Source organism: Planococcus citri, chromosome 4 (genome assembly GCF_950023065.1).
Source record: "Planococcus citri chromosome 4, ihPlaCitr1.1, whole genome shotgun sequence".
NCBI lineage: Eukaryota > Metazoa > Arthropoda > Insecta > Hemiptera > Pseudococcidae > Planococcus > Planococcus citri.
Window position 1 is genome coordinate 26734910 of NC_088680.1, and position 27624 is coordinate 26762533.

The 27624-nt window shown below is 32.7% G+C and overlaps 3 protein-coding genes across 13 annotated transcripts in view; 1 reads left to right on the plus strand and 2 right to left on the minus strand.

Annotated features, from left to right (window-relative positions):
* NfI (Nuclear factor I) overlaps window positions 1-1121 on the plus strand; it is a 171366-nt gene extending 170245 nt beyond the window's left edge. For all 10 annotated transcript variants that reach the window (XM_065364373.1, XM_065364375.1, XM_065364369.1 and 7 more), the window contains one exon: window positions 136-1121. In XM_065364373.1, the coding sequence (XP_065220445.1) occupies window positions 136-275 (140 nt within the window). In that variant the 3' untranslated portion in view covers window positions 276-1121. The remainder of the gene's footprint in view (window positions 1-135) is intronic.
* LOC135845649 (uncharacterized) lies at window positions 735-21970 on the minus strand. Of its 2 annotated transcripts, none has more exons than XM_065364363.1 (4): window positions 21850-21970; window positions 11330-11449; window positions 10718-10858; window positions 735-10253 (listed from the first exon to the last, which is right to left on the minus strand). In XM_065364363.1, the coding sequence occupies exon 4, from the start codon at window positions 8067-8069 to the stop codon at window positions 3462-3464; it is 4608 nt and encodes a 1535-aa protein (XP_065220435.1). In that variant the 5' UTR covers window positions 8070-10253; window positions 10718-10858; window positions 11330-11449; window positions 21850-21970; the 3' UTR covers window positions 735-3461. The 2 variants fall into 2 exon arrangements, with proteins under 2 accessions (XP_065220435.1, XP_065220434.1); XM_065364362.1 differs by lacking the exon at window positions 21850-21970 and adding an exon at window positions 12351-15399.
* On the minus strand, window positions 13900-27609 carry LOC135845648 (uncharacterized). The gene is made up of 5 exons (XM_065364361.1): window positions 24691-27609; window positions 23705-23782; window positions 23508-23615; window positions 22681-22818; window positions 13900-22061 (listed from the first exon to the last, which is right to left on the minus strand). Exons 3-5 carry the CDS (start codon window positions 23522-23524, stop codon window positions 15395-15397), a joined length of 6822 nt encoding a protein of 2273 aa, XP_065220433.1. The 5' UTR covers window positions 23525-23615; window positions 23705-23782; window positions 24691-27609; the 3' UTR covers window positions 13900-15394.
* Between the last annotated feature and the right edge of the window lie 15 nt (window positions 27610-27624).

Genomic DNA, 27624 nt, shown 5'->3' on the forward strand with positions numbered 1-27624 from the left:
CTTCGATCTCTCTATAAATTGATATTTTTGGATGAAAAAATTGAATGGGTTACTTGTTTATAATGTAAGAACCGAAGAGTACTTTATTCCTGAGAAAAAATTGCTAATTTTAATGTAATATTTTCAATTTTTCAGAAAGGTATTTCAGTACAGTAGTTCACACAAGCGAAGGTATGGAAAGTACAGATGGAATGGGACCTCCTAATTCCAACGGATCGCACACACCTCCCTCAAGATCTGGAAATTCACCCATCAATAAACAGCAAAACTCGTAATACATGTTTTGGGCAGCGTGTTAATAAAATTGCATAAGCTGCGCCGTAAATACAACGTTTGTAAGTAAGGTAAATTAACGAAGACTCGGTTGAATTAAAAAAAAATAAGAGATCACTGAAAATTATTTCGAATAACCAATTCAATTGGTCGCGATCTCATTAATTGATAATTTTCTTTATTAGAGAAATATTTTTGCAGAAATATTAACTCGTTTTAATTCGACTTTTTTTTTACATTAACAAATTCAATTGTGGGAAAGATGTTTTTTTCTTCTTTTAAATGTAAGATCATGAATGGAACGATTAACTGAGTGAATCATTTTAACCGATGTAAAATAATTTATTTAATTTACTAAATGCAAACAAATTGTAAGTAGCAAATAACGAGAGAAAAAATATACCTATAATGAATATTTTGTAAATAGGAATTAAATTCAGTATTATTTTTTGCCACGAACACGAAGGTTATATTGAATTGATCAATGGACTGGAATATGGCATTAGAAAATACTTTTTTGAAAAATTGTAAAGTAAACCTATTTACCTATAGTGAATTTGCACATTAGTGTTATGAAGTATAATACCATTTTTTTCTAGTAGATTTAGAATATTGTTTTGTTAGCGAATTTTTTTACAAACTCGTTCTTATAAAATTCCACTTTTCAAGTGGTGATAATTATAATTTATTGTTTACATGTTTATTTTTGTGGTGTACGTGAAATGTTTTTAAAAATTTGTTAGATTCCTTCTTTTCTTGTTATTGTTTTGTAAATTAAAATAACTAAGCTTTCGGATTGTAAAACTGTTTTTTGTGTAATGTTTAAATTAAAAATCTGGATAAACTAATGCAATATATTTTTTTGATGATGTGAATTATCTGGTGTACTTGACTGACTAACTCAGAAAAAAATTATTCATCACAAATAGAATGATGAACAATGGTGATGAATAGGTACTTATAAGAAATGTGCATCGCCAACACGTTAATAAAATTGCATAACCAGTTTGCCGTGAATTAATCACACAACAAGTAAAAAATTTAAAACGCATAAGTACCTACTTAGTGTACTTACCTTGAAGCGGTTTCTCAATTTCGTTCGATCTTTTACAAGTTCCTTTTCATGGTCGAGTATTGTATTCACCATAATTTCCACCCTGGCTCTAGTTGATTTTGTAATTATCACTGATAACTTGATAAGTATGCGATTTCTCGCAAAATTTGAAAATTTTGAAAGGCTATCTGGAGGCAGGTTGCATTGGATGTGGTTTTATTGGAAGTTGAAAATTAGTTACCATTTTATAAGCTCAATCTACATATTTTTAATCTTCTCGAAAAAATGTCGTACATATTTTTGAAATAAAAAAAATAATTTTCCAAAAGAAGTTTTCAGGATCAGTTTTTCAATGATATTTTGAAACATTTGTTTTCGAATAAGAGAAAAATTGGCTTTAAAACCTTACTGCAACTTTTTTCCCAAAAAAATTTAAAACCGCAGTAAATGCTCCTATGAATCTGTGACTTACCTACTTGAGAGTTTCTTTTTCAATCAAGTATTTAAAATTTTTGAGCTTCAAGTATACCTACATAGGTAACCTTAAAAGTTTTTATTGGGAGAAAAGTTGAAAAATTAGAACCCTTAAGTACATTTAAAAAACATTCGTAAAAAAAATACTTTTTAGGCGGAAAAAATTAAAAATTAGTTTCACCGATCTTTCATTCACGTAATTTCAAATTTTCAACTCAATAATACCGTAATTTTGAAACTTTCATTTTTTCATCATTTTTTAAAACATATTTGGATTGTACTCGTATGAGAAATATGCCAAAAAATCGAAAAATAAATTTAGGTAGCAGAAATTTTGGAATTTTTTTGGACATACTCTGTACAAATAAGCCTATATTCAAAAAATTTTCAAATTTAAATACTTGAAGGAGGGCTGGAGTGATTCTCTTGCCACTTGCCAGCGTGATTTTTTTAAAAAGCTCCGAGTAATTTTCAAAATTTCAAAATTTATAACTCTAATGCACGATTGTGTATGGTCTCTTTCACGCCAAAACCATTTGATTTGAAAATTTCAAGTATTGATTCAACTTTTGTAATTTTTACAAAATAATAGATACTTACCTAGGTGTAGGTACTTTTTTCTGCAACACTGTTCATTTATTCTATAGAATTACAAGAAAAGAAATCAGCAAGTTTTTTTTATAAAAATACCAAACATACTTACAATAAACAATAAATGACCAGACTAGAATCGAGATTGTAAACGTGTAAATATAAAATACCTACATAATAGATTATTATTATAGTTTTAATCTTAGATGTAAATTGTAGGTATTTTTATAAAAATTAAATCAATAAATGAACTCTACCGCTTGGTGCGGAGTGGAGCAACTAAAATAAAACTACCTTTACGAGACGTTGGGACTGGGGAACCCGCAAAAAAAAAGGTAGCCGAATAATATATCAAAGTACCTACAACCTACATAAGATGGATACTGGATAGTGGATAGGTACATATTTGCACAAGTATACTAGGTAATTATTTATCTAAAAAAAAAGTATCGATCAAAATCAGTAAGAATAAACCATGGGATTGACGAAAACCTAAAAAAAATAATGTAAAAAATTTAGAATTAAGAACACTTGAGTTTTTATAGTTGTAGCCTGTAGGTACCTAAGTAGAATAAAGTGGTGGGAAAATGGACCACTCACCTTTCGCATTGGAAAATCCAGTTGCGCTACCTTGTGGGAAAATATGGAAGACTATTTAATTTCCATAGCGGGACATCATTTTAGATGATGGGATGCCACTAATTAGTTATTTTTCGAGATGACAGAATTTATTTTCTGAAATTTGCAAATGTTATTGAAAATGAGACATATTTTTTAAAGTGCTTCATTTTACCACCTCACAAAGTCAGGACCCATTTTTTGATACCTTCAACAAAATGAAAATTGTTTCTCTCGTGTAACATTTTCAAAGTATTCTAGGTCTATCTTACTTGAGACACTTCTACTTAGGTACCTATCAATTATCATTTGAATCATATAATTCAATGTGACCAAAAATACTTGACTTGGAAAAAAATTACCTGAAAAAAAGCTAAGGTGGTCCATTTTACTACCACTTACTCTACCTTTATGTATCTAATCACATTAGGTAAGTAAAATTGACAAGGATTCAAGACTGTAAAGATCTCGACTTTTCCTCAAGCAAGTCTACCACATCATCTTGCTTACTATCTCTAGCAATGCATATAAGTGTCTTTTTATCTGAATTTTTCGCATGTAAGATTGCTTCTAATAAATCCGAACCATATGCTGTTAATAAAGAACACACTAAATCTTTTCTACGCTCCTTAATAGCCCGAAATAATTCATCAATGACCTGCAACACAAGTTCTACATCAGATCCAGGCTCAGCCAATTCAAGAGGTGTCTTATTTTCGTCATTTTTTGCGTCAAAGCATGCTCCATTTTTCAAAAGTAATACCACAGTATCGAAATGATCCCGTAAAGTGGCCAGATGCAGTGATGTATTTCCTTTATTAGTAGCTTTAACATCAGTGATCAAATCAACTTTAGCACCCTTCTGTAATAAAAGCTGGACTACTTCAACGTGGCCATTCAAGGCGGCCAAATGCAATGGGGTCCAACTGTAGTAATCCGATGCCCAGCTTTCATTATCCTCTATTTGTTCAGAATTTTTAGAAGTTGATAGTAGTTCAGGTATGCCATCTTCAACCAATCTAAGATTTGGATTAGCTCCGTGAGATAGAAGAATTTCGATAATTTTTGCATCACCTTTACTTGCGACATAATGTAAAGGTGAGCCAAATCTTTCATCTTGACCATGAATGATTAATTTTTTATGATCTGGGTTTTGTTCTAACATGTCACGTATAACTTGATCGCTGTTGGAATCTACAGCAGCTGTAAGCTTTTTATACGATTCGTCCAACTTTTTCAATAATTCATAAAAGTTCTTTGACTTATCATAAATCCCTTCTGGGTCTAGTCTAATTTGGCCATATTTCACTGCTTTTGTTAAGGCTTCACTTATACAATGATAATTTCCTAGATTTTCTATTGTTGACGCCGCACTTAGTAGTTTATTACAAAAATCATTAGAGCTACTCTCTGTTACTAAAATTTGTAATAAATCTTTATTTTTGAATAAAAACTCTTTATTGCTAGAAATTTTTTTCATTTCTTGAGCCACATTTTTCAATTTTGATGATACTCGTTGTATTTCTCTTAACAACTCTTCACATAAGACATAACTGCGACAATTATACTTCGTCGACACAGTAATTAATCTTTTCAGCCAAAATTTTTCCAATTCACTAAGTATGAGATAATTTACTTGTTGAGAACTATTGAGAGCTGACAAATGATTATCCAGGATGAGATCTTTAGGATAACCGTCACAAGTTTTTGGTTCCGTATTCATGAAAGAAAGTACTTTTTCTAGGGCATTTTGTGTTAAAACAAAGCCCTGTTCATCAAGTAACGGATTTTGCTGCCCATCTTTATTAATAATGTCATCGCTTTTAATCCATATCCTGGTACCGCTCAAGTCAAAGATCTTGATATAAAATTTACCACGTATTATTACTTCTGCCTTAAATAATAGCATACAAATGAGATATAAACACTCGCTGTAATATAATGTTGTTGTTTTATGTTCTCTTTCGGATGAAAAAGTTTTGAAATCAAAGTTTTGGCTAAAATCATTTAAGATACCATGAACGGGTTCAGATGATGCTTGGTCACTAATTTTGATATTCTTACAATTGTAAGTCCCGCCAGATTTCAAGATTAGTTCGCTCATCTCGAGCACTTCAGATAAAGAATTGCACAACGTTTCTCTGAGGAAGTTCTGCAAAATATGACTGAGAACGATATTCATAGTATTGGAAAAATCAATCCCATGTTTCATACCAAGCTCAATTACTTTTTCATCAGATGTGAACAAAGAAACACCAAGATGAAAAGAGAACCTGTTCCATTCATGAGAACTAAAAAATTCATCTACTATATGAATATCTGTTTTGTCCATCAAAAATTCAATTATATTTGATGAACCCACGTACATGCCTTCAAGAAACAACAGCTTTTGTTGATGATTGCCCATATAAGGTTTACCATAATCAATAACTTTCATGTTTGAAAGGAAATCCAAGACTTTAAAGTCTTTCTCAAAAAGAGCCCAGGAAATCAAAGTATTACCATTATCATCCTTCCAATAGATATTGTAGACATTAAGGAAAAATTCTGCAATATGTTGGTGATCATGATCAATTGCAATCACTAAAAGAGAATCACGCCAATTATGAATTTCATCATACTCCTGCATCAAACGAAATTCTAAAAATTGTTTGCTGTTTTTTTTAATTAATATTAGTGCTTTTACTAATTCAGCATATCCCCATTGTATACATGCTCTAAGTAAATCATATTGCTGCTCATCAATTTTACAATCATCACAATACCAATTTCCAATACTTTCTGGAACACTTACTTGACATGAGCTCAATGCAACCTCTATTATCCATAACAATTCATAAAGACGGTAATAATGGTCATACGAATCTAGGTCCATTTTTTCATTGGTACTCCCCCCGTATAAAAAACCTTTTATAATTACATTAAAAAGCTTCAGCATCAGAGTTTCAAGTTTTTTAGATTCGAAAATCATCTTATTATCTTTTAAATCCTTTTCAGCTATTGATTTAAGAAATTCACAAATCTCTTTCTTGTTATCCTTAATTAACTTTCCAAAAATAATGTCATCAATAAATTTTTCACAGTCATCAAATCCAATTAATTTAAATTGTAGCCATAAGAAATCAGCTGTGAAATATTCGGCAAATGTTTGGTGTATAAAGATAGGTATTCCATTTGAGTTACGATAAACAATACCGCTTTTCAACAGTCCTTCTTCAACATTTTCAATAACATTTTTTACTTTAGGAGGGAACTTGTTGATCTCATCTTCGCTAAATGTAACACGAATAGCTAATTTTCTATGCCATTCCAAATATCCCTTATACAGCATGTCATCTACTTTATCCCACCCAACCTTACATATGTGATAATCATATTTAGGATTTATCTTCTTTTGCTCTACATGGTATTTCATAAGAGTGAATTTCTGATACAAAGAATTTAAATTCAACCTTTCGTTAAGTATTTCTTGGTCTTTTTCAGAAAGTTCTGAATTCCCAGATTCATGAAATTCTTGAAATGCAACTGAGAAAATCTCAGCAAGCATGTATACTTGCAAAGGCACACTTACAAATTTTATCTGTAAATCATTTGTACAAGAAGAGAACTTATCTAGCAGCTTATCAATATAAACTGTGGAGCATTGTTCATTCAATTCGACATGTTTCAATTTTTCTCTCCAAAATTCCATTAAAAATTTCTTTTGGTCATCCAGAGTAAATGATGTTAGTTGGTATGAAAATGTACTAAACTCATCTTCTACTTCACCATAAATATGAATGGGACGAGTTGTCATCCATATTTTTTCCAACTGATGTTTCAAATTCTCAATTACTTTAATTACTTGATGCTTATATTCAGGAGTAATTTCATCAAATCCATCCAACAATAGGACTATCCTACCTTGATTATAAAGCACAGTAAACAATTCTACCTCGAATAGCGCTAATATTGACACATTTTTATTTCGTTTCAATTCATTGCTTTTTAAATCAACTTTGCCATCATCTCGGAAGTGTAAAATATTATCTGGTATTTGTTCTTCCTTAACATTATTCTTAGAGCATTCTTTGAATAATTTTAATTTTGTGATTTTATAAAGAAACTTTACAGCTTCTTTCGCACTGATGATCTTTTCAGATTTCATCCAAGCTGAAAAATCGGATGAATAGTCCATTAAATTACACCTCACAATCCATACAGGATATGGAACAGTGGGTGTATTTATCGCTAAATGAGATAAAATAACAGATTTCCCCATGCCTGCCTCAGCAGCAATTAGGACAACTTTGTCAGGTATATCCAAAACGCTTTTTAGTTCATGATTTTCTCTGCTTTGTTCAGTGGTTTTTATGAATTTTCGTAATTTTGATTTACTACCTCGTGACTGTTGCCATACGCGATCATCTCCGCTTTTTTTTAGCCAGTGAATGTTGTTATTGTAGCTATCACAGCATTCTATGAAGTCTTCATTTGTATCTGCTATTAGTACAATATCGTGTGTTGCCTGGACATTGTATTCATTAATTTCTTGCGTTTTATCAATGAGAACAAAGCCAGTTTTCGTTTCTTTGAACATTTCATCAATATTTACTCGTTTCGGTTTGTCAGGTATATCCAAAACGCTTTTTAGTTCATGATTTTCTCTGCTTTGTTCAGTGGTTTTTATGAATTTTCGTAATTTTGATTCACTACCTCGAGACTGTTGCCATACGCAATCATCTCCACTATTTTTTAGGCAGTGAACGTTGTTATTGTAGCTTTCACAGCATTTCATGAAGTCTTCATCTGTATCAGCTATTACTACAATATCATGTGTTGCCTGGACATTGTGCTTAGTAATTTCTTGTGTTTTTTTAATGAGAACAAAATCAGATTTATTTTTTTTAAACATTTCATCAATATTTACTTGTATGCAGCGGAAGAACAATCGGTTGATGAAATAATATTTTGTATTATCGTAATTCTCATCTTTCGGCGCTTTACCAATTTTCATTTCTTCACTTTTACTCGTAATTAATTCTAATAATAGTTCTCCTTCAAGCGCTTTTCCCAACATACATTTTGATTCGTAATCGTCATTCAACAATGAACCCAAGCTCGGGGCTGGTTTTCTTTCTTGAAATTGTATCTTTTTGCCCCAAAGTACAGTCTGTGAATGTGATTTCAGATCAATTAGGCTATTTTTTTCATCTATTTCTTCATGCCACTTAATTCCAGGGAAATGCCTTCTAAAATCTTCAAGTAAAGGATCATGCTGCCGAGTTATGAGAACAGTTTTTTTTTGTTGTATTTTTTTATTGTAGAAAATAATGACAAAAGTAATTGCTGTCTATCAACTACTTCTGCTGCTCCGCATTCAATCACCAAGAGATTATTTGATACTTCAGAGCTGAAAGCTTGCGCTATGCAATTTCTTATACGATCATCCGAAATGGAATCCAGATGAATTGCAATGAAACTGTCACCTGCCTTATATGCGTTTGTATCTTTCAACGCTTGAAATACTTTGATTGCACTCAGTGTGGTAACCTCACATGAGCTAATCAAGTTGAAAATTTGTTTATTAGTAGTTGAAGTCAAGAAATTTGTCAAATTTGATGGGATAACCATATCGCTAAATTCCATACCATAGGCTTCAATTTCTGTGCGATATTTCAAAGTAATGCCACTTACATTTAACACTAAAATTTTTTTCCTAATATTTTTTACCAAATCTTCAGCATATTCATCAGTAAGAAAGTACCCCTTTGTGGCATTCATCCACTCTTGTATATCCATCGCAAGTTTACTCGTGGGAAATTCACTATCAACCAACCCAAATTTTTCAGCCATACGTTCTGCAATAATATCGTTAAGCTCGCTTTCACCGGGCATACCAACGGCAAATACTAAATGATTAAAAAAATCTGTTATATTTTGTTCTGAAACTTCATCAGGTAAATCAATTTGTGAAAGTACCTCATTGTCTTCACATGTCGCAAAATCTGCAATGCGAAATTCTAAATTTAACAGCTCATCTTTATTTTTGAGTAATTTTAACGATTCCGTCTTGAAAGATTTCAAATCGCCAGACGAGAATGCGTAGCTTTTATCTAAAAATAGTTTACTAAAATGATAGATACCTGGGTCTGTGCCAGGTCTCTTTGTAAATACAAATCCTGCTAATTTGTCAATATCATTTTGAATGTACTTTTTTTTCCTACTGAGTATAACAGTGCCATTCTTAGACTCATCAATGCAATTAAAAATTTCTTTAGCTAACTCTTTTGCATCACTAAGGATGGCATTTTTCTCAGGGTCAAAATATTTTACAAAAGAATGCGCTATTTTTATTGCCTGATTTGGTGGCCCATTAAAATATTCTGAGAAGAAAACATTCCTAAAACTTTGTGCAGAAGATGACAAATTGTGTCCACGAGCAAAATTTTCAAAAAAATTAGCAACGACGTATTTTCCTTCACTATCTCCCCTCTTAGGTGCACGCTGTTTATCCTTTACCTCAATTACATGTTTGCGTAACGCACGGTGGTACAGCTTAAATAGGGGTTCTTTAAAATTTATGATATTGCCTTTCGATATACATTCAGCAAGCTGCTTTGCCAATATTTTACAGTCTGACACATTTACCAGCGCTGATTCCAATTCATTATAGTTAGGGAATTTGTTCAAATTGAGTTTTAAACGCTTCCCTGTTTTAAAATCAAAAATTTCATCATCCCTATTCACCGACTCAAAACAGCTAACTTCTAAACTTTTATCCAATGAAATATTTGTAAAAATTGTAAAATCTCTCAGTTCACCATCTCGAAATAATGAGTTTTTTCCAATTCTGAGAAAAGAAACAAAGTATTTTGGTAAGCTGAAATCACCGTCTTTTTGGTCAAGTAAATCATCTTCACGGATCACAATTGTTTTATCAATTTTGTGCTTCGCCTGCACAAAACGATATGTAAATTCTGTATCAGAATAGTTATCCTTGTATCGGAAGACTACATCATCAAACTTTTCAGCGGCAATCATTTCAGTTGCTATACCAAAACAATACCTGACATTCAGTTTCCGCTGATCTAAGCCACGTTCTAAAAAGTGAATCAATAATTTTGATTGATAAATAATACCGTGAAAAAATCGTTTCAGTCCTGCAGCATCATAGCACTCTCGCCTTCCACTTTGTGACGTATTTTCTTCGGAATCAATATTTTGTTTCGGAAGCGTCGATGATCGTTTAACTCCAGTTTTCCTGCATCAATACATCGCTATTCAAATACACGGGAGAAATATTTGCAATATGAATGGTTTAAAAGTAGCATTTTCAGCACAGAATTCAATTAATTATTTATAAGGACTTCTTATGACCACCAATGGGAGATGAGGTACAATTCGAGAAAAATTGCCGAAATAAATATTGAAAAAATTAGCTCCTTCCCAAGTTGCCTGATGACATGAGCTCGTAAAAATAGGTTTAACAAAATAAAATGGTTGAAAACAGGCGACTTGAAAAATTTTGCATGAAATTTGATTCAAATGAATTTCCAACGAAATTGTGACTTTTTTGAACATTTTGGTCACTTCGAATGATTTGAGTAGATGTATTTAGGCTATTGAACTCATCAATTCTTTTTAGTAGAACCTAATTTTTTGCCATGTGCCTAATGTTCAACTTCAAAGTGACAATTTTCAAGTGAAGCGAATCAATTCACTTACCCCAGGCTTTGTGCTGAGTACATTGTACGTGGATGAGCTGCATCTTCATCTGAGCACTCTGTAGACGAGTCTGATGCATTTTCATCAATTTTTTGTCTTTTTTTATAGCCTGATGTTGATGGTTGTTCATCAGAATTTTTCCTGTAAAAAATTAAATTATAAATCTAAAAATGGCACACAAAATGGTTTATACGACCAACTGAAAATTATTATTTTTTCATTACGTAAATTAATTTGGCCGTATATAAAAAATCAGTAGGTATAGGTACCTATGCGAAAGAAATCTTTTTTTTTCAAACAATGCAATTATAATATCCAACGAGAATTTTATGTAGATACCTATATATTGAATCACGACAATTTTTCGAATGTCAAGGGCAGTTTCCTCTTTTTCTATGTTAACGAAAAATGGTGCCCTTGGAAAAATTCGAGGATGAATAATATAGGGTGGACTGACTGATTTCTTTTTGAAAAATTATTGTGGCCTCAAATTACAAAAAGGAAAATTTTGAATTCCAGACTTGATCCATCTCTTTTACTGGAGTTTAAAATTTCAAAATTTACCTTACATTGTAAAATCAAAAATAGGTCTATACCTAATGCAAAACCTACCGGACTGTAGTCTTCATTTGTTTTTCTGTTAATAACCTCGTTTCAGAGCATGGAAGTTTTCAAGATGTTCCTGCTGGAATCTGATCTATGTAGGTACCTACTGACACCAGCTTTCATTCTCTAAAATAATGATTTCACGAATTTATCAATTTGCATATTGAGGATTTAGAAATTATTTCAAATCTAAAGCAAGTAGATACATGAATAAGTATAAGTATGCATGTAGCATTTTAGACTTACATCTTGGATAAGTACATATAAGTAAAACTTCTAAGATTATTACACAACATCGCCTAATCATCAACAAAATATGATCACCATACCCAATAACAATATTTTAAACAATTTGCGCAAGCACTCAAACAGTCATAGGAACACGTATCCATTGAACTAATTTAGAGGAATAGATAAATATTCATTATCGCAGAATGATAAGGCCTACATCACATTTGTTCATATTTTTTCTCGAAAATCGGAAATTCAACATACCTAAAGCCACGTCATTATCATTTAAATTAAAATATAAAACGTAGTAGCCATATCAACCAACTGATTCCAGAATTCGCAGGCCACTTAAAATTTAAGACGCCGTTGTATTTAAAACTTGCAATTTGACGAATTTTTCAAAGCTAATAAGTACAAGAATCTTAGATGAGGTCCATCTAAACTCACTTTCGCTCATTAGATAAACGCTTAAAAATCCTGCATGCAGAAAATGAATTTCGCTGAGTGAAAATGGGCAAGAATTCAAATTTAGCATATTTTAATCATTTCAAATTACGGTACCTACGTGTTTCCACAAAAATTCAATTGAAAAACCATAAAATGCCGGTTGGATTATTATTTACATTCACAGGTGTTTTTTTCGGTTAGTCTATCACACTCGTCAACTTCACTCAAGACTTTCTCAAAACGAAAAATCGGACCTTCGAGATATTTTTGATTACCTACTTGTGTCGAAATGATAAATCTCAGAATGCTCAGTAAATTTTAATAAAATTAAGCTTATATTTGCACTTACCGTTACTGAAAAGCAATTAATGTAAATATTTTGAAAAGCACGAACAGTTTAATACCCAACTAAGTAATGAATAATAAATAATATAAAACTAAGATCTATACACAATTTTAACGGTAGGTAGTGGTATGGTATATCTATATTGATAACGTTACAACACGTCACATGTTTGATGTTTGCGGCACATGCGCAAAGATAAAACGAGTCGTTCAGACTTCGGATGCGAACTAATGAAAAGTAGGTTTAATATTTTGAAATAGAGGTCTTATACGATTTTTTTTCTTTCCATTCAGAAAATAATGAAAACATTATTAGAACATTCATAGCAATGACGGAGATATTTTTCATTGCTGTTAAAATAGCATATGAAAAAAAAATCGATTTTTTATTCATTTTAATTAGGTAAGTAGGTAGGTAACCTGAAAAGGTTGGTTTCTGGATTTTCGAATTTTCAAATAATGGATCAAGTGACATTATAGATGTGTTGGTACACTTCCCGACTACAAATTAGCGCATTTGTTCATGAGCCAAAGCTTCCCTGAGGAGTAAAAAAAAAAATATTCAAACTTGGGCAACTTTGAAAGCTACAAAAAATCATGAAATTTCAGTAAAATTGGCCCAAAAATGCATGGAAAACGCTTGAAAACTTGTCGAAAATGATGACGTAAAGACTTGAAAAACAGCTCTAAAATCACTGAAAATTACCAAAAAATCATTATTTTAATGTTTCGGAAAGGTATTTAATACAGTAGTTCACATAAGCGAAGGTATGGAAGGTACAGATGGCATGGGACCAGGGACCTCCCAATTCAAACGGATCGCACACACCTCCCTCAAGATCAGGAAATTCACCCATCAATAAACAGCAAAACTCGTAATAGGTACATTGTTTTGTGCAGCGTGTTAATAAAATTGCATAAGCTGCGCCGTAAATACAGTTTGTAAGTAATTTAACGAAGACTCAGTTGAATTAAAAGTAAGAGATCATTGAAAATTATTTCGAATAACCAATAGCCGGGAATGAGAAAAGATTAATAGGTACATTTTAGAATTTGATGCCTCCTTAAAATTTGAATTGCAGGTGCATAAATGCACGCTCTTTTATTCACGTTAATAACCAAAATTTCAGATTTTAAATTCAATTACCTATCTATTAGAGCAGGAAAATAACGTAAAAAAGCGATGTCAAAAAGGAAAAAATTGGCACATAAATTATTTCTTCGGGAATGTGTTCAGATGAACCACCTGCTCTAAGTATATGCCGTAATTTTGAAATTTTTATTTTTTTTCGTCAATTTTTAAAAAATTTGGATTGTAAGAGGAATCTAAAAAATTTAATAATAAAAGGCTGCAGAAATTTTGGATTTGTTTTGAAGTATGTACTCTTCACAAATAGGTTCGTGGCTCATTCAAGAATTTTTCAAATCTGTGGCGAAGGAGTGGAGTGATTCTCTTGTCAGCGTGATTTTTCTCAACAGCTCCGAGTAATTTTCAAAATTTCAAAATTTAGAACTCTAAAGAAATGTTATTAATGTTGATTAATTTCACAAAATTACAAGAAAAAAATTCAACAAGTTCTTTTATAAAAATATGTACCTACTAAACCTAACACTAAGGTACAATACAATAAACAATAAATGATCAAGATACAAGATTATGAACGTGTGAATATAAAATACGTAGGTAGGTAGATTATTAGTTTCTATAGATGTAAGTAAGTTGTATTATGTACTTATATGTATGTACCTATTATATCTATAAATAAACTCCACCGCCTGGTGCAAGAAATGCAAAATGGAGCAACTTTTTTTTTGAAAGTAAACAAATAGAAAATGAAAAAAAAAATCCAGGTAGCAGAAGTACCTACGTAAGTTTGATACACTTTTGCATATAAGTAGGTAATTTATCTGATAAAATTATCAATCAAGACCATTAAGAATAAACCGCGAAATTGACAAAAATCCAAAAGAATTGTAAAAAATTTAGAACTAGCAACCGTTACGTTACCTTCAATACCTTCATGTACAGTAGCGTGCAAATTAGTTTGGGACAGCAGCAAAATCACAACATTACACCATTTTTCAACAGCTCGCTACAACAATACCGCTAACAATTTTGAAAAAAAAATTACACGGGGTGAAAGCCCTATCCTTTACGAAAATTTTGATGTGTTAGAACCAAAAAAAATAAGTTTCTATAAGCTCATAAAAGCTCACTGAAATAAAAATCAGAAAATTTTCAGTCTTTTAGTTTTCCGCATTTACCGGACGAACCGTACGTCCTAGCAAAAATCTGATGACATTATGCTGAAAGAGAATTAAATTTTCTACAATTTCGTTGAGATAAAATTTTCGTAGGACGCTCGGTTTCCAAACTGCACGCCTTCAAAGTTTGAGTTACTAGAAAAACCAACGTTTGCACGCTACTGTAGTTTTTCGCATTTACCGAACGAACCGTACGTCCTAGCAAAAATCTGATGGGATTAAGCTGAAAGAGAATTAAATTCTGTACAATTTCGTTAACATGAAATTCTTGTAGGACGCTCTGTTTCAAAACTGCACGTCTTTGAAGTTTTAGTTTAAAAAAGTTGGTTTTTTTACTAAAAAAAAGTTGCAGCAACGTTTTTTACTCAAACTTTAAAGGTGTACAGTTTTGAAACCGAGCGTCCTACGAAAATTTTACATTAACGAAATTGTAGAGAATTTAATTCTCTTTCAGCTTAATGTCATCAGATTTTTGCTAGGACGTACGGTTCGTCCGGTAAATGCGGAAAACTAAAAGACTGAAAATTTTCTGATTTTTATTTCAGTGAGCTTTTATGAGCTTATAGAAACTTATTTTTCTTGGTTCTAACACATCAAAATTTTCGTAAAGGATAGGGCTTTCACCCCCTGTAATTTTTTTTTCAAAATTGTTAGCGGTATTGTTGTAGCGAGCTGTTGAAAAATGGTGTAATGTTGTGATTTTGCTGCTGTCCCAAACTAATTTGCACGCTACTGTAAGTAGGTATCTGGTTGCCTAAGGTAAAATTGATAGAGTACATGGATTCAAAACTGTAAAGATCTCAACTTTTCTTCAAGCAAGTCTATCACGTCATCTTGCTCATTAGCTCTAGCAATGCATAGATTAAGTGTCTTTTTATCTGAATTTTTTGCATGGAAAATTGCTTTTAATAAAACCGAATTATCTGTCATTAATAAAGAGCTCACTAAATCTTTTCTACGCTCCTTAACAGCCCGAAATGAATAATGAATGCATTGCAACACGTGTGCTACATCAGATCCAGCCTCAGCCAATTCTAGAGGTGTCTTATTTTGCGCATTTTTCGCGTCATAACATGCTCCATTTTTCAAAAGTAACAGCACAGTATTTAAATTATTCCGTAAAGTGGATAGATGCAGCGCTGTATTCCCTTTATTAGTAGCCTCAACATCAGTAATCATATCAACTTTAGCACCATTATCTATTAGAAGCTGAACTACTTCATTGTGGCCATTCAAGGCTGCCAAATGCAACGGGGTCCAACTGTAGTAATCCGATGCCCAGCTTTCATTATCTTTTATTTGGTCAGGATTTTTAGAAGTTGATAAATATTCAGGAATGCCTTCTTCAATCAATCTAAGATTGGGATAAGCCCCGTGAGATAAAAGAATTTGGGTAATTTCTGCATTACCTTTACTTGCGACATAATGTAAAGGTGAGCCAAATTTATCATCTTGACCATGGATAATTGATTTTTTATAATCTGGTTCTTGTGTTAATATGAAATCTATTTCTTTATTTCTGCCAAAAGCTATATCAGTGGTAAGATTTTTGTACAATTTGTCCAACTTTTTCAATAGTTCATGAAAGTACTTAGACTTTTCATAAATTTTTTCCAGGTTTTCAATTTCTGATACTAGTAGCGTGTATTGTATGGTTTTACCTATTGAACAATAATTTCCACATTTCATTATTGTTGATGTCACACTCAGCAGTTCCTTACGAAAATCATTGGGGCTACTCTGTGTTTCTAAAATTTGTAATAAATCTTTAGTCTTGAATAAAAACTGTTCATTGCTTGAAATTTTTCTCACTTCTTGTTCCATATTTTTCAATTTTAATGACATTCGTATGTTTTCATATGAATCATAAATGCTACAATTACAATCCTTTGATATAGTTATTATTCTTTTCAACAAAAGTTTTCCCGATTCACTAAGTCTGGAATAGCTCACTCGTTCAGAACCTTTAATTAGAGCTGACAAAAAATCATCCTGAAGGAGATCTTTAGGATAACCATCATGAGGATAAAGCTTAAGAATATGATCAATTTTATCGGATGGTAACTCAATCATGAAATCATATACTTCATTTAAGGCATTTTGTACTAAAGTAGTGCCATGAGCATCCAATTTTAATGGAAAAAAGGAAACAGGTGTCCCGCCCCCTTGTGGTGCTTGAAATGATTCATCTTCATGTGACAGACATTGTTGCCGATCTTTACACAGTATTTTATAGCCTTCAGCGCAGTTTATGGTATTGTCAAAGCCTAAGCTCTTGATATCAAAATTATTATGAATAATTTGCATTGCTTTTGCCTTCAATAATAGCATACAAATAAGGTATAAACACTCGCTATAATGTAATGTTATTGTCCTACACGTTCCTTCGGATGAAAATGTTTTGAAATTAAAGCCAGGTCCAATATTTCCAAGAAAGGCCAAATTAATGGGTTTAGGCAATGCTTCATCGCTAATTTTAATATTCTTACAATTGTAACTCTCGCCACTTTTCAAGATTAGTTCGCTCTTCTCAAACACCTGCATTAAATGAATGGAAGGCGGTCCCCATTCTTCGAAGTTCTGAAAAAAACGACTGAGAAAGATATTCATAGTATTGGTAAAATCAATCCCCTTTTTCATACCAAGCTCAATTTTTTTTTCATTACATTGGAACAGAGAAACACTCAGTCCAAAGGAGAAATTACTCCATCCATGAGAATTAATAAATTCATCTACTACGTGAATATCTGTTTTGTCCATCAAAAATTCAACTACATCTGATGAACTCATCCGCATAGCTTCAAGAAACAGCAGCTTCTTTTGACCACTGTCCATATAAGGTTTACCAATTTCTAACACTTTATTCTTTAAGAGGAAATCTAAAGCTGGAACGCTGTTCTCACGAAGAATATGAGTGATGAACGTGCGGTGATCAGAATCCTTCCAAAAGATATCATAGAAATCAAAAACGAATTTGGCGACATTTTGGCGATTGTTATCAATTGCAATCATTAAAATTGAACGCATCCAACCAGAATGCAAAATACCCTGTTGTAAAAAATTTTCGCTGTCTTTTATCGTTGCTATCAGTGCTTTTGCTAATTCTACAAATCCCAATTCTGCACATACACAAAGTAAACCATATTGGTCTCCATTACACCAATTTTCAATAGTTTTTGAAACACTTACTTGACCTGAGCTCAATGCTACCTCTATTATCCGTAACAATATAAGAAAGGAATGGCTGTGACGCAGAAATGTGTTCATCCTTTGCTCAGATGAATGCTGATGTAGTGTCCCAGGATAAACATGTAGTGATGTACACATACCATTACCAAAAAACTTTTCTCTTGCAATCCCATTCAAAAGCTCCATCATCAGAGTTTCAAATTTTTCTTTAGAGTAGGAAAATTTCTCATTACCTTTTAAATCCTTTTCAGAGATTGATTTAAGAAATGCACAAATTTCATATCTGTCAACCCTAAACAAGTTTCCAAATATAATGCCATCCATAAATGTTTCAAAGTAATTCCATTCCATCAATTTAAATTGTTTCCATAAGAAATCAGCAGAGAAATACTCAGCAAATGTTCGATGTATAAAGGTAGGCATTTCATTTGGAATATACTGAACAATACCACTTTTTATATCTCCTTCTTCAACGTTTTCAATGAAATCAATTACTTCAGGAGGGAACTTGTTGATATCTCCTTTAAATGTTACAATAATAGCCAATTTTCTATGCCATTCCAAAAATACCGCATAGTGTTTTTCATCCCTTTTACGATATCCTACATTATATCTATTATGATCATAATTAGCATCTTCCTTCCTTTGTTCTACGTAGTATTGCTCTAGAGTAAATTTCTGATACAAGGAATTTAAATCCAATCTTTCTTGCAGTATTTCTAGGTCTTTTTCAGAAAGTTCTGAATTCCCAGAGTTGAGAAATTCTTTAAATGAAACTGCAAAAATTTCAGCAACCATGTATAATTGCAAAGGCACACTTAGAAAATTCATCGGTAATTCATTTTTATATGAGAACTTTTCTAACAGCTGATCAATATAAACTATGGAGCATTCTTCATTCAATTTGTCAGCTTTCAATTTTTCTCTCCAAAATTTCATTAAAAATGTCTTCTGATCCTCCGGAGTAAATGACGTTAGTTGGTATGAATATGTATTAAACTTATCTTCTGCTTCACCTAGAATATGAATAGAACGAGTTGTAATCCATATTTTGGCCAGTTGACGTGTCAAATTCTCGATCACTCCATTTACCTGATGCTCATAATCAGGAATAATTTCATCAAAACCATCCAATAATAGTACTACGAATCCTTGATTATAAAACGCAGTAAACAATTCTATTTCAAATAGCGCTAATGATGACACCTTTCTTTCTTGTTTCAATTGATTTCTTTTAAAATGTACTTCACCCTTATCTAGGGTGTCTAAGAAATTGTCCAATATTTCATCTTCTTCCTCGGTGTTCTTGCAGCATTCTTTAAATAATTGAAATTTTGCGATCTTATAAAGAAACTTTACAGCTTCTTTCACACCGATCTCTTTACAAGATTCTGATTCTGACCATTTTCCAAACTTGAATGAGTACTCCACTAAATTACACCTCACAATCCACACGGGAAATGGAGCAGTGGGTGTATTTACAGCTAAATGAGATAATATAACAGATTTTCCCATACCTGCCTCAGCAGCAATTAGGACAACTTTGTCAGGTGTATCCAAAACACTTTTTAGTTCATAATTTTCTCTGCTTTGTGCATTGGTTTTTATGAATTTTCGTAATTTTGATTTACTACCTCGAGACTGTTGCCATTTATAAACATCTCCATTAGTTTTTAGCCAGTGAATGTTGTTATTGTAGCTATTGCAGCATTTTATGAAGTCTTTGTTAGTATCAGCTATTAGTATTATATCCTGGGTTGCCTGGATACCCGATTTAACAATTTCTCGTGTTTTGTCAATGACAACAAATTCAGACTGATTTTCTTTGAACTTTTCGTCGATATTAATGTAGCGGAAGAAGGATCGCTGGATGAAATGATACTTTGTATTATCATACTTCATATCTTTTGGCGCTTTACCTATTTTAATTTCTATTTTCATTTCTTTACTTAAAATTAATTCGAATAATAGTTCTCCTACGAGCGCTTCTCCCAATTTATTTGTATATTTTGATTCTTTATTTGTTAACAAAGCACCCAAGTTCACTGTTGTTTCTCTTTCTTGAAATATAATCTCTCTGTTGCAAAGTGCCTCTTGGGAATGATCTTTCAGATCATTTAGGCTATTTTTTTCATCTATCGCGCCATCCCACTTAATATCAGGAAAATCCTTTGTAAGTTTTTCAGCTAAAATATCATGCTCACAAGTTATGAAAATAATTTTTTTTTGGTTGCATCTTTTTATAATAGAAAATAGAGGTTCGAGTAATAGTTGTCTTTCAGCTAACTCTGCTACTCCACATTCAATTACCAAGAGATTATTCGGTAATTCAGAGTTGAAAGCCTTTATTAAACGATCATTTATATCTGCATCCTTAATAGAATTCAGATGAATTGAAATGAAACTGCCTTCGGCCTCATATGCTTTTGTATCTTTCAACGCTTGAATGACTTTGATTGCGCTCAATCTGGTAACACCACATGAGCTAATCAAGTTGAAAATTTGTTCATTATTCGAAGTTAGAAAATTCTTCAATTTTGATGGAATGTTGCAGAATTCCATACCAAATGATTTTATTTCTGCACAATATTCCAAAGTAATGCCATATACGTTTAATACAGAAACTTTTTGAGTAACTTTTTCAAAAAAATTTTCACCAACATCATCTCTAAGAAAGTACCCCTTGTTATCTTTCATCCAATTTTGTATAAACGTCTCAAGACTACTCGTTGGAAATTCACTGTCAGCTAAGTTGAGTTGGTCACTCATATCTTTTGCAATAATATGGCCAAGCTGGATTTCATCGGGCATACCAACAGCAAATACTAACATGTTAAAAAAATCGGTTATATCTTGTTCTGAGACTTCCTCAGGGAAATCAGGTTGTACAAGTAACTCATCCTCTTCACATGTCACAAAATTTGTAATACGAAATTTTAGATTTAACAGCTCACTTTTATTTTTGAGTTTTCTCAATTCCTCCTCAAACAACTTCAAATCGCCAGGCAATACGTAGTCTTCATTTAAAAATCGTTGACTAAAATAATATATATCTTTCTCGGCTGGGGTTTTCTTTATAAATACAAATTCTGCTAATTCATCGATATATTTTTGTATATTTTTTTTCCTTTCGAGTTTAACAATACCGTTCTCAGCATGAGTAATGCAAGTAGCAATTTCACTAGCTAACGCTATTGCATCATTTTCAAGGTTGGGATTATTCTTAAACTCATAAAATTTTACATAAGAAGGTCCTATCTTTATTTCCACATCTTTTCGTCCGCGATATTCGCGGAAAAAAACATTCCTAAAATTTTGTACAGAAGGCGACAAATTTTTTTCATCGACAAAATTTTCGTATAATGTAGCAACAACGTAGTTTTCTTTATCATGTTTCTTCGCAGCCTGCTTTTTGTTTTTTACCTCAATTACATGCATGCGTAACGCACGGTGGTAGAGTTTAAATAGGTAATCTTTAAAATTTATGACACTGCCTTTCATTATACATTCAGCAAACCGCTTTGCCAACTTTTTACAATCTGACTCGTTTTCCAGCGCTGATTTCAATTCATCTTTTTTAGGGAATTTTTCCCAATTGAGTTTTAAATGCTTCCCTATTTCAAAATCAAAAATTCCATCATCCCTATTTACTGGTTCAAAACAACTGTCTTCTAAACTTTTGTTTAGAGAAATATTTGTACAAATTGTAAAATCTCTCAGTTCAGCACCTCGAAAAAACGAGTTTTTTCTAATTCTGAGAAAAGAAACGAAGTATTTTGATAACCTGAATTCCCCTTTTTCTTCTTGGCTAAGTAAATCGTCTTCACCGAGCACTTTAGTATTATCAATTTTATGCTTTGCCTGCACAAATCGATAGATATATTTTTGATCGCGAGGGTTATTTTTGTACCGGAAGACTATATCGTCAAACTTTTCAGCGGCATTCACTTCAGTTCCTATATCGAATAAATACCTTTTGTTTGCGGATTTCTGGTGACGCAAGCCACATTTTAATATATGAATTAATAATTTTGATTGATAAGAAATACCGTGAAGAAAATGTTTCAATCCTCCAGCATCGTAGTACTCTTTTGATGTCGTTCTAGGTGTCAACTCTTCATGATCATTCTGCGCTAGATTCGTTGGTGAGGTGCAATTTTTGGAAATCTTGGGCTCACGCCTGCCAGCTTGTGACGCATTTTCTTCGGAATCAATATCACTGCGTTTCAGTGGCATAGATGATCGATCAGCTACAGTTTTCCTGCGACAAGATTTTTACATCAATATTCATATACACGGGTGAAATATTATTTACATTATCGATGGTTCTAATCTAAATGAAATTGCAAGTACATATATCATGTTTATGTAGGCATAAGTAAGTGAATATACCTACTCGCAACCACAGTATAGGTACGGATTTGAAAAATAGTGTCTAATCATCAAAAACTGCGAATAATAGGTACATATATTATGTGTAAGCAGCATTTTCAAGACAGGATTCAATTTTTGGGAGATGGGCCTCCATTCCGTAAAAAAATCACCGAAATTATCAATGAAAAAAAATAGCCCCTGACATGATCTCGTAAAAATAGGCTTAACAAAATAAAATGGCTGAAAACAGTGAACTTGATTTTGAAAAATTTTGTGTGTTTGATTCAAATGATGAATTTCCAACGAAATTGTTACGATTTTTTTGAACATTTTAGTCACTTCAAATCATTTGAATTTTGAGTAGAATAAAAGTGGATGATTTAAGAATCAAGTTTGGGCTCTGAACTCATATCAATTCTTTTTAGTAAGTCATAATTTTTAAACCATGTGCTTTGAGTGCAACTTCAAGTTAACAAATTTCAAGTGAAGCGAATCAGTTCACTTACCCCAGGCTTTCTGCTGAGGGCATTGTACGCGGCTCCGATGCATCTTCAGCTGAGCACTTCGTAGACGAGTCTGATACATTTTCATCATTTTTTTGTCTTTTTTGATAGTCTGACGTTGAAAGTTCATCAGAACTTTTCCTGTAAGAAAATTAGCACACAAAATGCTTCAACCAACTGCAAATTGTACATATTTCTCATTACGTAAATTAATTCGATCTTGTACCTAATAAAATCAGTAGGTATGTGAAAGAAATAATTTTTTCAAACGATGAAATCATGATTTATGCAATCGTATCCAACGAGAATTTTATATTTAACCACGACAAATTTTTTCCTCGAAATAAAAATTTATGTCATAAGGTCAATGACTTATTTATAAGTGAGAGCAGGCAGACGAAAATGTTTTGAAATCAAATAATGATTATAATACAAATCGCCATTTAATTAGGGTGTGTTTCGGTTATTTCCAATTTTCTACTTACCTACTACATAGGTATTTATATATTTTCACATTTTTTTCTCAAGTTTTTTCTGCAAGATGTCTCATTTTATTTTTTCGATTCGTTATGTCTTTTTCATCTTAACAACAAATAGCAACCTTGAAAAATTCTAGGATAAATAATTGGGTGGTCCACCTTTGACTTTATATTGGAAAATTGGTGGGGGGGATTCGATTGTGAGGGGGGGGGCTCAAAGGACTAGAATAAACATTTGAATCTCTGACTAATTGACCCATCACTTTTCTACTGGGTTTTCAAATTTCAAAATTTACATTGAAAATCAAAAATAGGTCTACCTAATGCAAAATTTGAATAATTACAGCCTACCTGACTCTGGCCTTCATTTGTTTTTCCGCTGATGGTATCGTTTCAAAACATCGAAATTTTCAAGGTGTGCCTGCCGGAATCTGATATACTAGAAGCAGCTTTCATTCTCTAAAATTACGATTTCATGAATTTATCAATGTAATTAGGAATTTACAAGGATTAAAAATTGCCGAGTGTCAAGTACCCACTCAACTTACCCGAAATTCATTGATTCAATTTCCTGTTATCGTCTCAAAGCAAGAATAGATACAGAACAGCTTCAAATTATATCAAATCTAGAATAAGTACAAAAATTTAGTATAGGTATGTGTAGACTGTACATACTTACGTATGTAGGACTACATATCAGATGAGTATATATTTATTCATGATATCGCCGAATCACCAACAAAATAATGATAGGTAATCATTAGTTTATACCTAATACCATTAAATTCGAACAATTTGCACAAGCACTCATGACAGTGGCAGAAACAAACACGTATCTGTTCAGCTAATTTCGACGGATAATTTATTCATTATCGCGAAACGATAAGACTTGCATAACCTCTTTTACATCTGCATCCATTTTTTTCTCGCATATCGAAAATTCGACGCAGGGCCACGTCATCGTCATTTAAAATTTGTGGCGTGAGACGTATACAAGTAATTTACCTAACTGATTCCAGAATTCGAAGAAAGATCGAAATGTTGTTTTCAAAACTTGAAATTTGAAAAGCGTCGCCGGGATGACGAATTTTTCAAATCGAGTACAAGAATATAAAAATAATAAACTCCATCTAAATTTCCTTTCGCTCTATCAATAAACGCTTAAAAATTCTACATGCAGAAAACGAATTTCGCTGAGGAATGCTCATACCTATAGCGTCACATCTTTCGAAAGATGTAAAAAATATACCCTGCCGAGTGCGGGCAAGAATTTATTTCAATCATTTTGTATTAGGATTTTAAATCCACAAAAATTCACCCGAAACTTGAAAGATGAAAAATACCGGTTTGATTACTAACATTCACCCAAGTCTTCTTTCGGCCAACCATCACACTAATCAACTTTACTCGCGACTTTTTCAAAACAGAAAATCGGACCTTGGAAATATTTTTTGATAACATACCTACTCGTACCGAAATTACAATTTTCAGAATGCTCAATAAATTAAAATCAAGATTACCAATTTGTACTTACCGTTACTGGAAAGCAATTAATGCAAATAACTATTTCGAGAAGCACGAACAGACGAACAGTTTAAGTACAAACATTAATAATTAATGAATAAATATAATAAAAACAAGATCTTTTCACAATTCTATTTTCTCGCAAAAGCGTTTGAATCATAAGATGTAGATAGTTATTGGTGACATATTGCAACATCTCACATGTGCATAGATAAAATGTATCGTTCGGAGGCCGGAGGCAAATAATGAAAAGCAATACGTAGGTTTATCATCGAAATATGAAATCAAGGTTGCACAGAAATGCAAATGCAGTATTTTTCTTAACTTCCTCGCTTTTGATCATCATTAATGCTGCACATGCGTTATGAATCAATCAGACTTGCAATCAAATGCTTACCTATTCACATTTATGTACAGTACCTATACGTTCTCGTATTATACCGGCTACCTATATCACTCTGAATATGCATAGGTATACGTATCTTATTTCAGTTTCATATCGATGAATTATTATCAACGTTGGTTACCTATATCTCTATGCTCATTGACGATTGCAAGTTTTCGGTTATTTTTCTAGATTTCTTGAAATTCGCAATAATGACCAACAAATAAAATAAAAATTGACATCACTGCGTCCCAAAATATTTATCAAGTTTCAAAGATGACATTGTGATAGCTGGGACACTCCTTGGTTTACAGAGGGAGAGCCCAGTGCTATTCAGCATATAGTTAAGCCCAGGGAACCCAAACTCTACTGATGACCTTACGAAAGTACATCGAACAGCAAAGGTGACGAAACACCGCATAAATGATCGTAGACCGCAAATGAAAGTGTTCAGCTTTATTGTATAAATCTCTGATATAAAACCGAATCGATAAATTACAAAAAGACACACTAATCATTATAAAAAGACACTTGCAATGACGATTGCAAGTGGAAGCTCTGAAATGCATCCGTACCGGAACACCAGTGAAAAAATACTTAACGTTTGTAACGTCTCTAATGGCGGAGTGGCTATACTCGAACTAAACCGACAGAGTGCACTACTTAAGCAGTGCAGCCACTCCGCAGGAACACATCTTCCCTTTAGGTGGAAGCTGAGGGCGCATCCCCTACCGTCACAACATTTTTCAATGTATTGAAAAAATTAATAAGAGAGATATTTGGGGAGAACAAATTTCAAAATACGAATTTACCCAAAAATAAGCGATTTTGAAATTTTCACATGTTCAGTAGAAGCCTAAAAGATAGCTTTGAAATTGGATGGCAATGACCTACGTCAACGTATGATCTCAAATTCTACTATTGCTTTCGAAACTGGACCATTTTTTCTCACACGGGATTAAATACTCTTCAGGCGAAAAAAATTGAAAATTAGTGTCACTTTGATTTGACGCAGTCTCAAATAGGGATAGATTCGTATAGTCGGAGTCCGAATGAAATATGAATCATCAAAACAGGAATCGAATTTTTTATTTTACATATTTATGTCAGCGATAGGTACGCATTTACATTCAATGCTACGTTTTGTAATATGGCAATTGGTAATAATTATAAATAGTATAGGAATTATTGGAATAAAGTCCAAAAGGGGGAGGATGGAAAATATCACTAAGAGAGTGAACATTTTCTCTGTACTCGGGTAGCTCAAGATGATACTATAAATAATCGTTATCAAGCCTCATTCATTATCACATAAAATCTGACTATTAAATGAATAAAGACAGATTGAAAATATTCTCATAAATTATTTATTTTATTTGAATATTTCAGATTTCTGCATCGAAAGCCTATGCTACTATAAGTGACGGGTAGTTTGATAGGTCATAGTACTTGGGATTCACTCCAAGTCCTTATGCTGATGAACAGCAGGTAACTAAGTGCCATGGCATAGCCAGACAATACTTCTATGGGAACTTTGAGATAAAGGTAATTACACACATCTTCTCTAGAATCCCATCAACAATTATGACGATTAATGGAACTCGGTGAAGGAAGAGCAAAGGAGGAACCAATATCCTCTAACACTGTACGCATTTCCACCCCTACTGAACGGCTCTCTAAAGCTAAGGCCTTGTTGGTGGGACTAGGTTGTATACTACTTATTAAATTGGCGACACTTACCCATATCCGGAACCGGAAGCAGGGTTGTGGTCCATTGTACGTCACGATCACAACGACACAACGGGATCGCGAGTTGATGTAAAATTATATTAACCAACGTTTAATGGTACACTAATAGTAATATATTTTAAAAGAGATAGTGACTCGCCAGCCATAAGTGAAATACGAACAATTGACAAGAGATGCGGAGGGCTCAAGATCTCGCATCCAAGTAATTCTACATTGCCGATGATCCACAGACGTTCCGCAGATCGTCAGAACTGTCAGAAGTGACCACGTTTCCCCTCATTCCCTTAGAACTGGTCTTGCCTTCCCCTACAGTGAAGGATTACAATAGTAACCACCCCAGGTGTTAATGGTTGCATACACATCTAAGGTGGTTAGGCTATAACTCCTCCTTACAGTTTTACACAGTTTATCTGTGTATCACAATAATTACAATTGTCTCTGAAACAATAATGAAAAATATTTAATTATTATCAATTTTTATTAATTTGGTATCTGTACTTCAATTCATGAATTTAAATATTATTGTAAGTCATCAAGCAGATAATATTATTACTTATTATGAAGAACAGATTAAACGTTTTTGAAATGAAAATTTTTTTGATATCGTTATTTCAGAATCCTACAAAAATTAAATTTTCAATCAATCAAGACAAAGGAGTCGGCATCGTTGCTGCGTCTTCTAGGGACATTTTTCTGGAAATAACTATTGATAGAAAAATTGTAAACTCAGCAACATAAGTTTAGGAGATGGTATTTTTTTGGATGTTGTTCCAATTTTGCTTTGTACACGTCATAAAAAATTTGATCTGG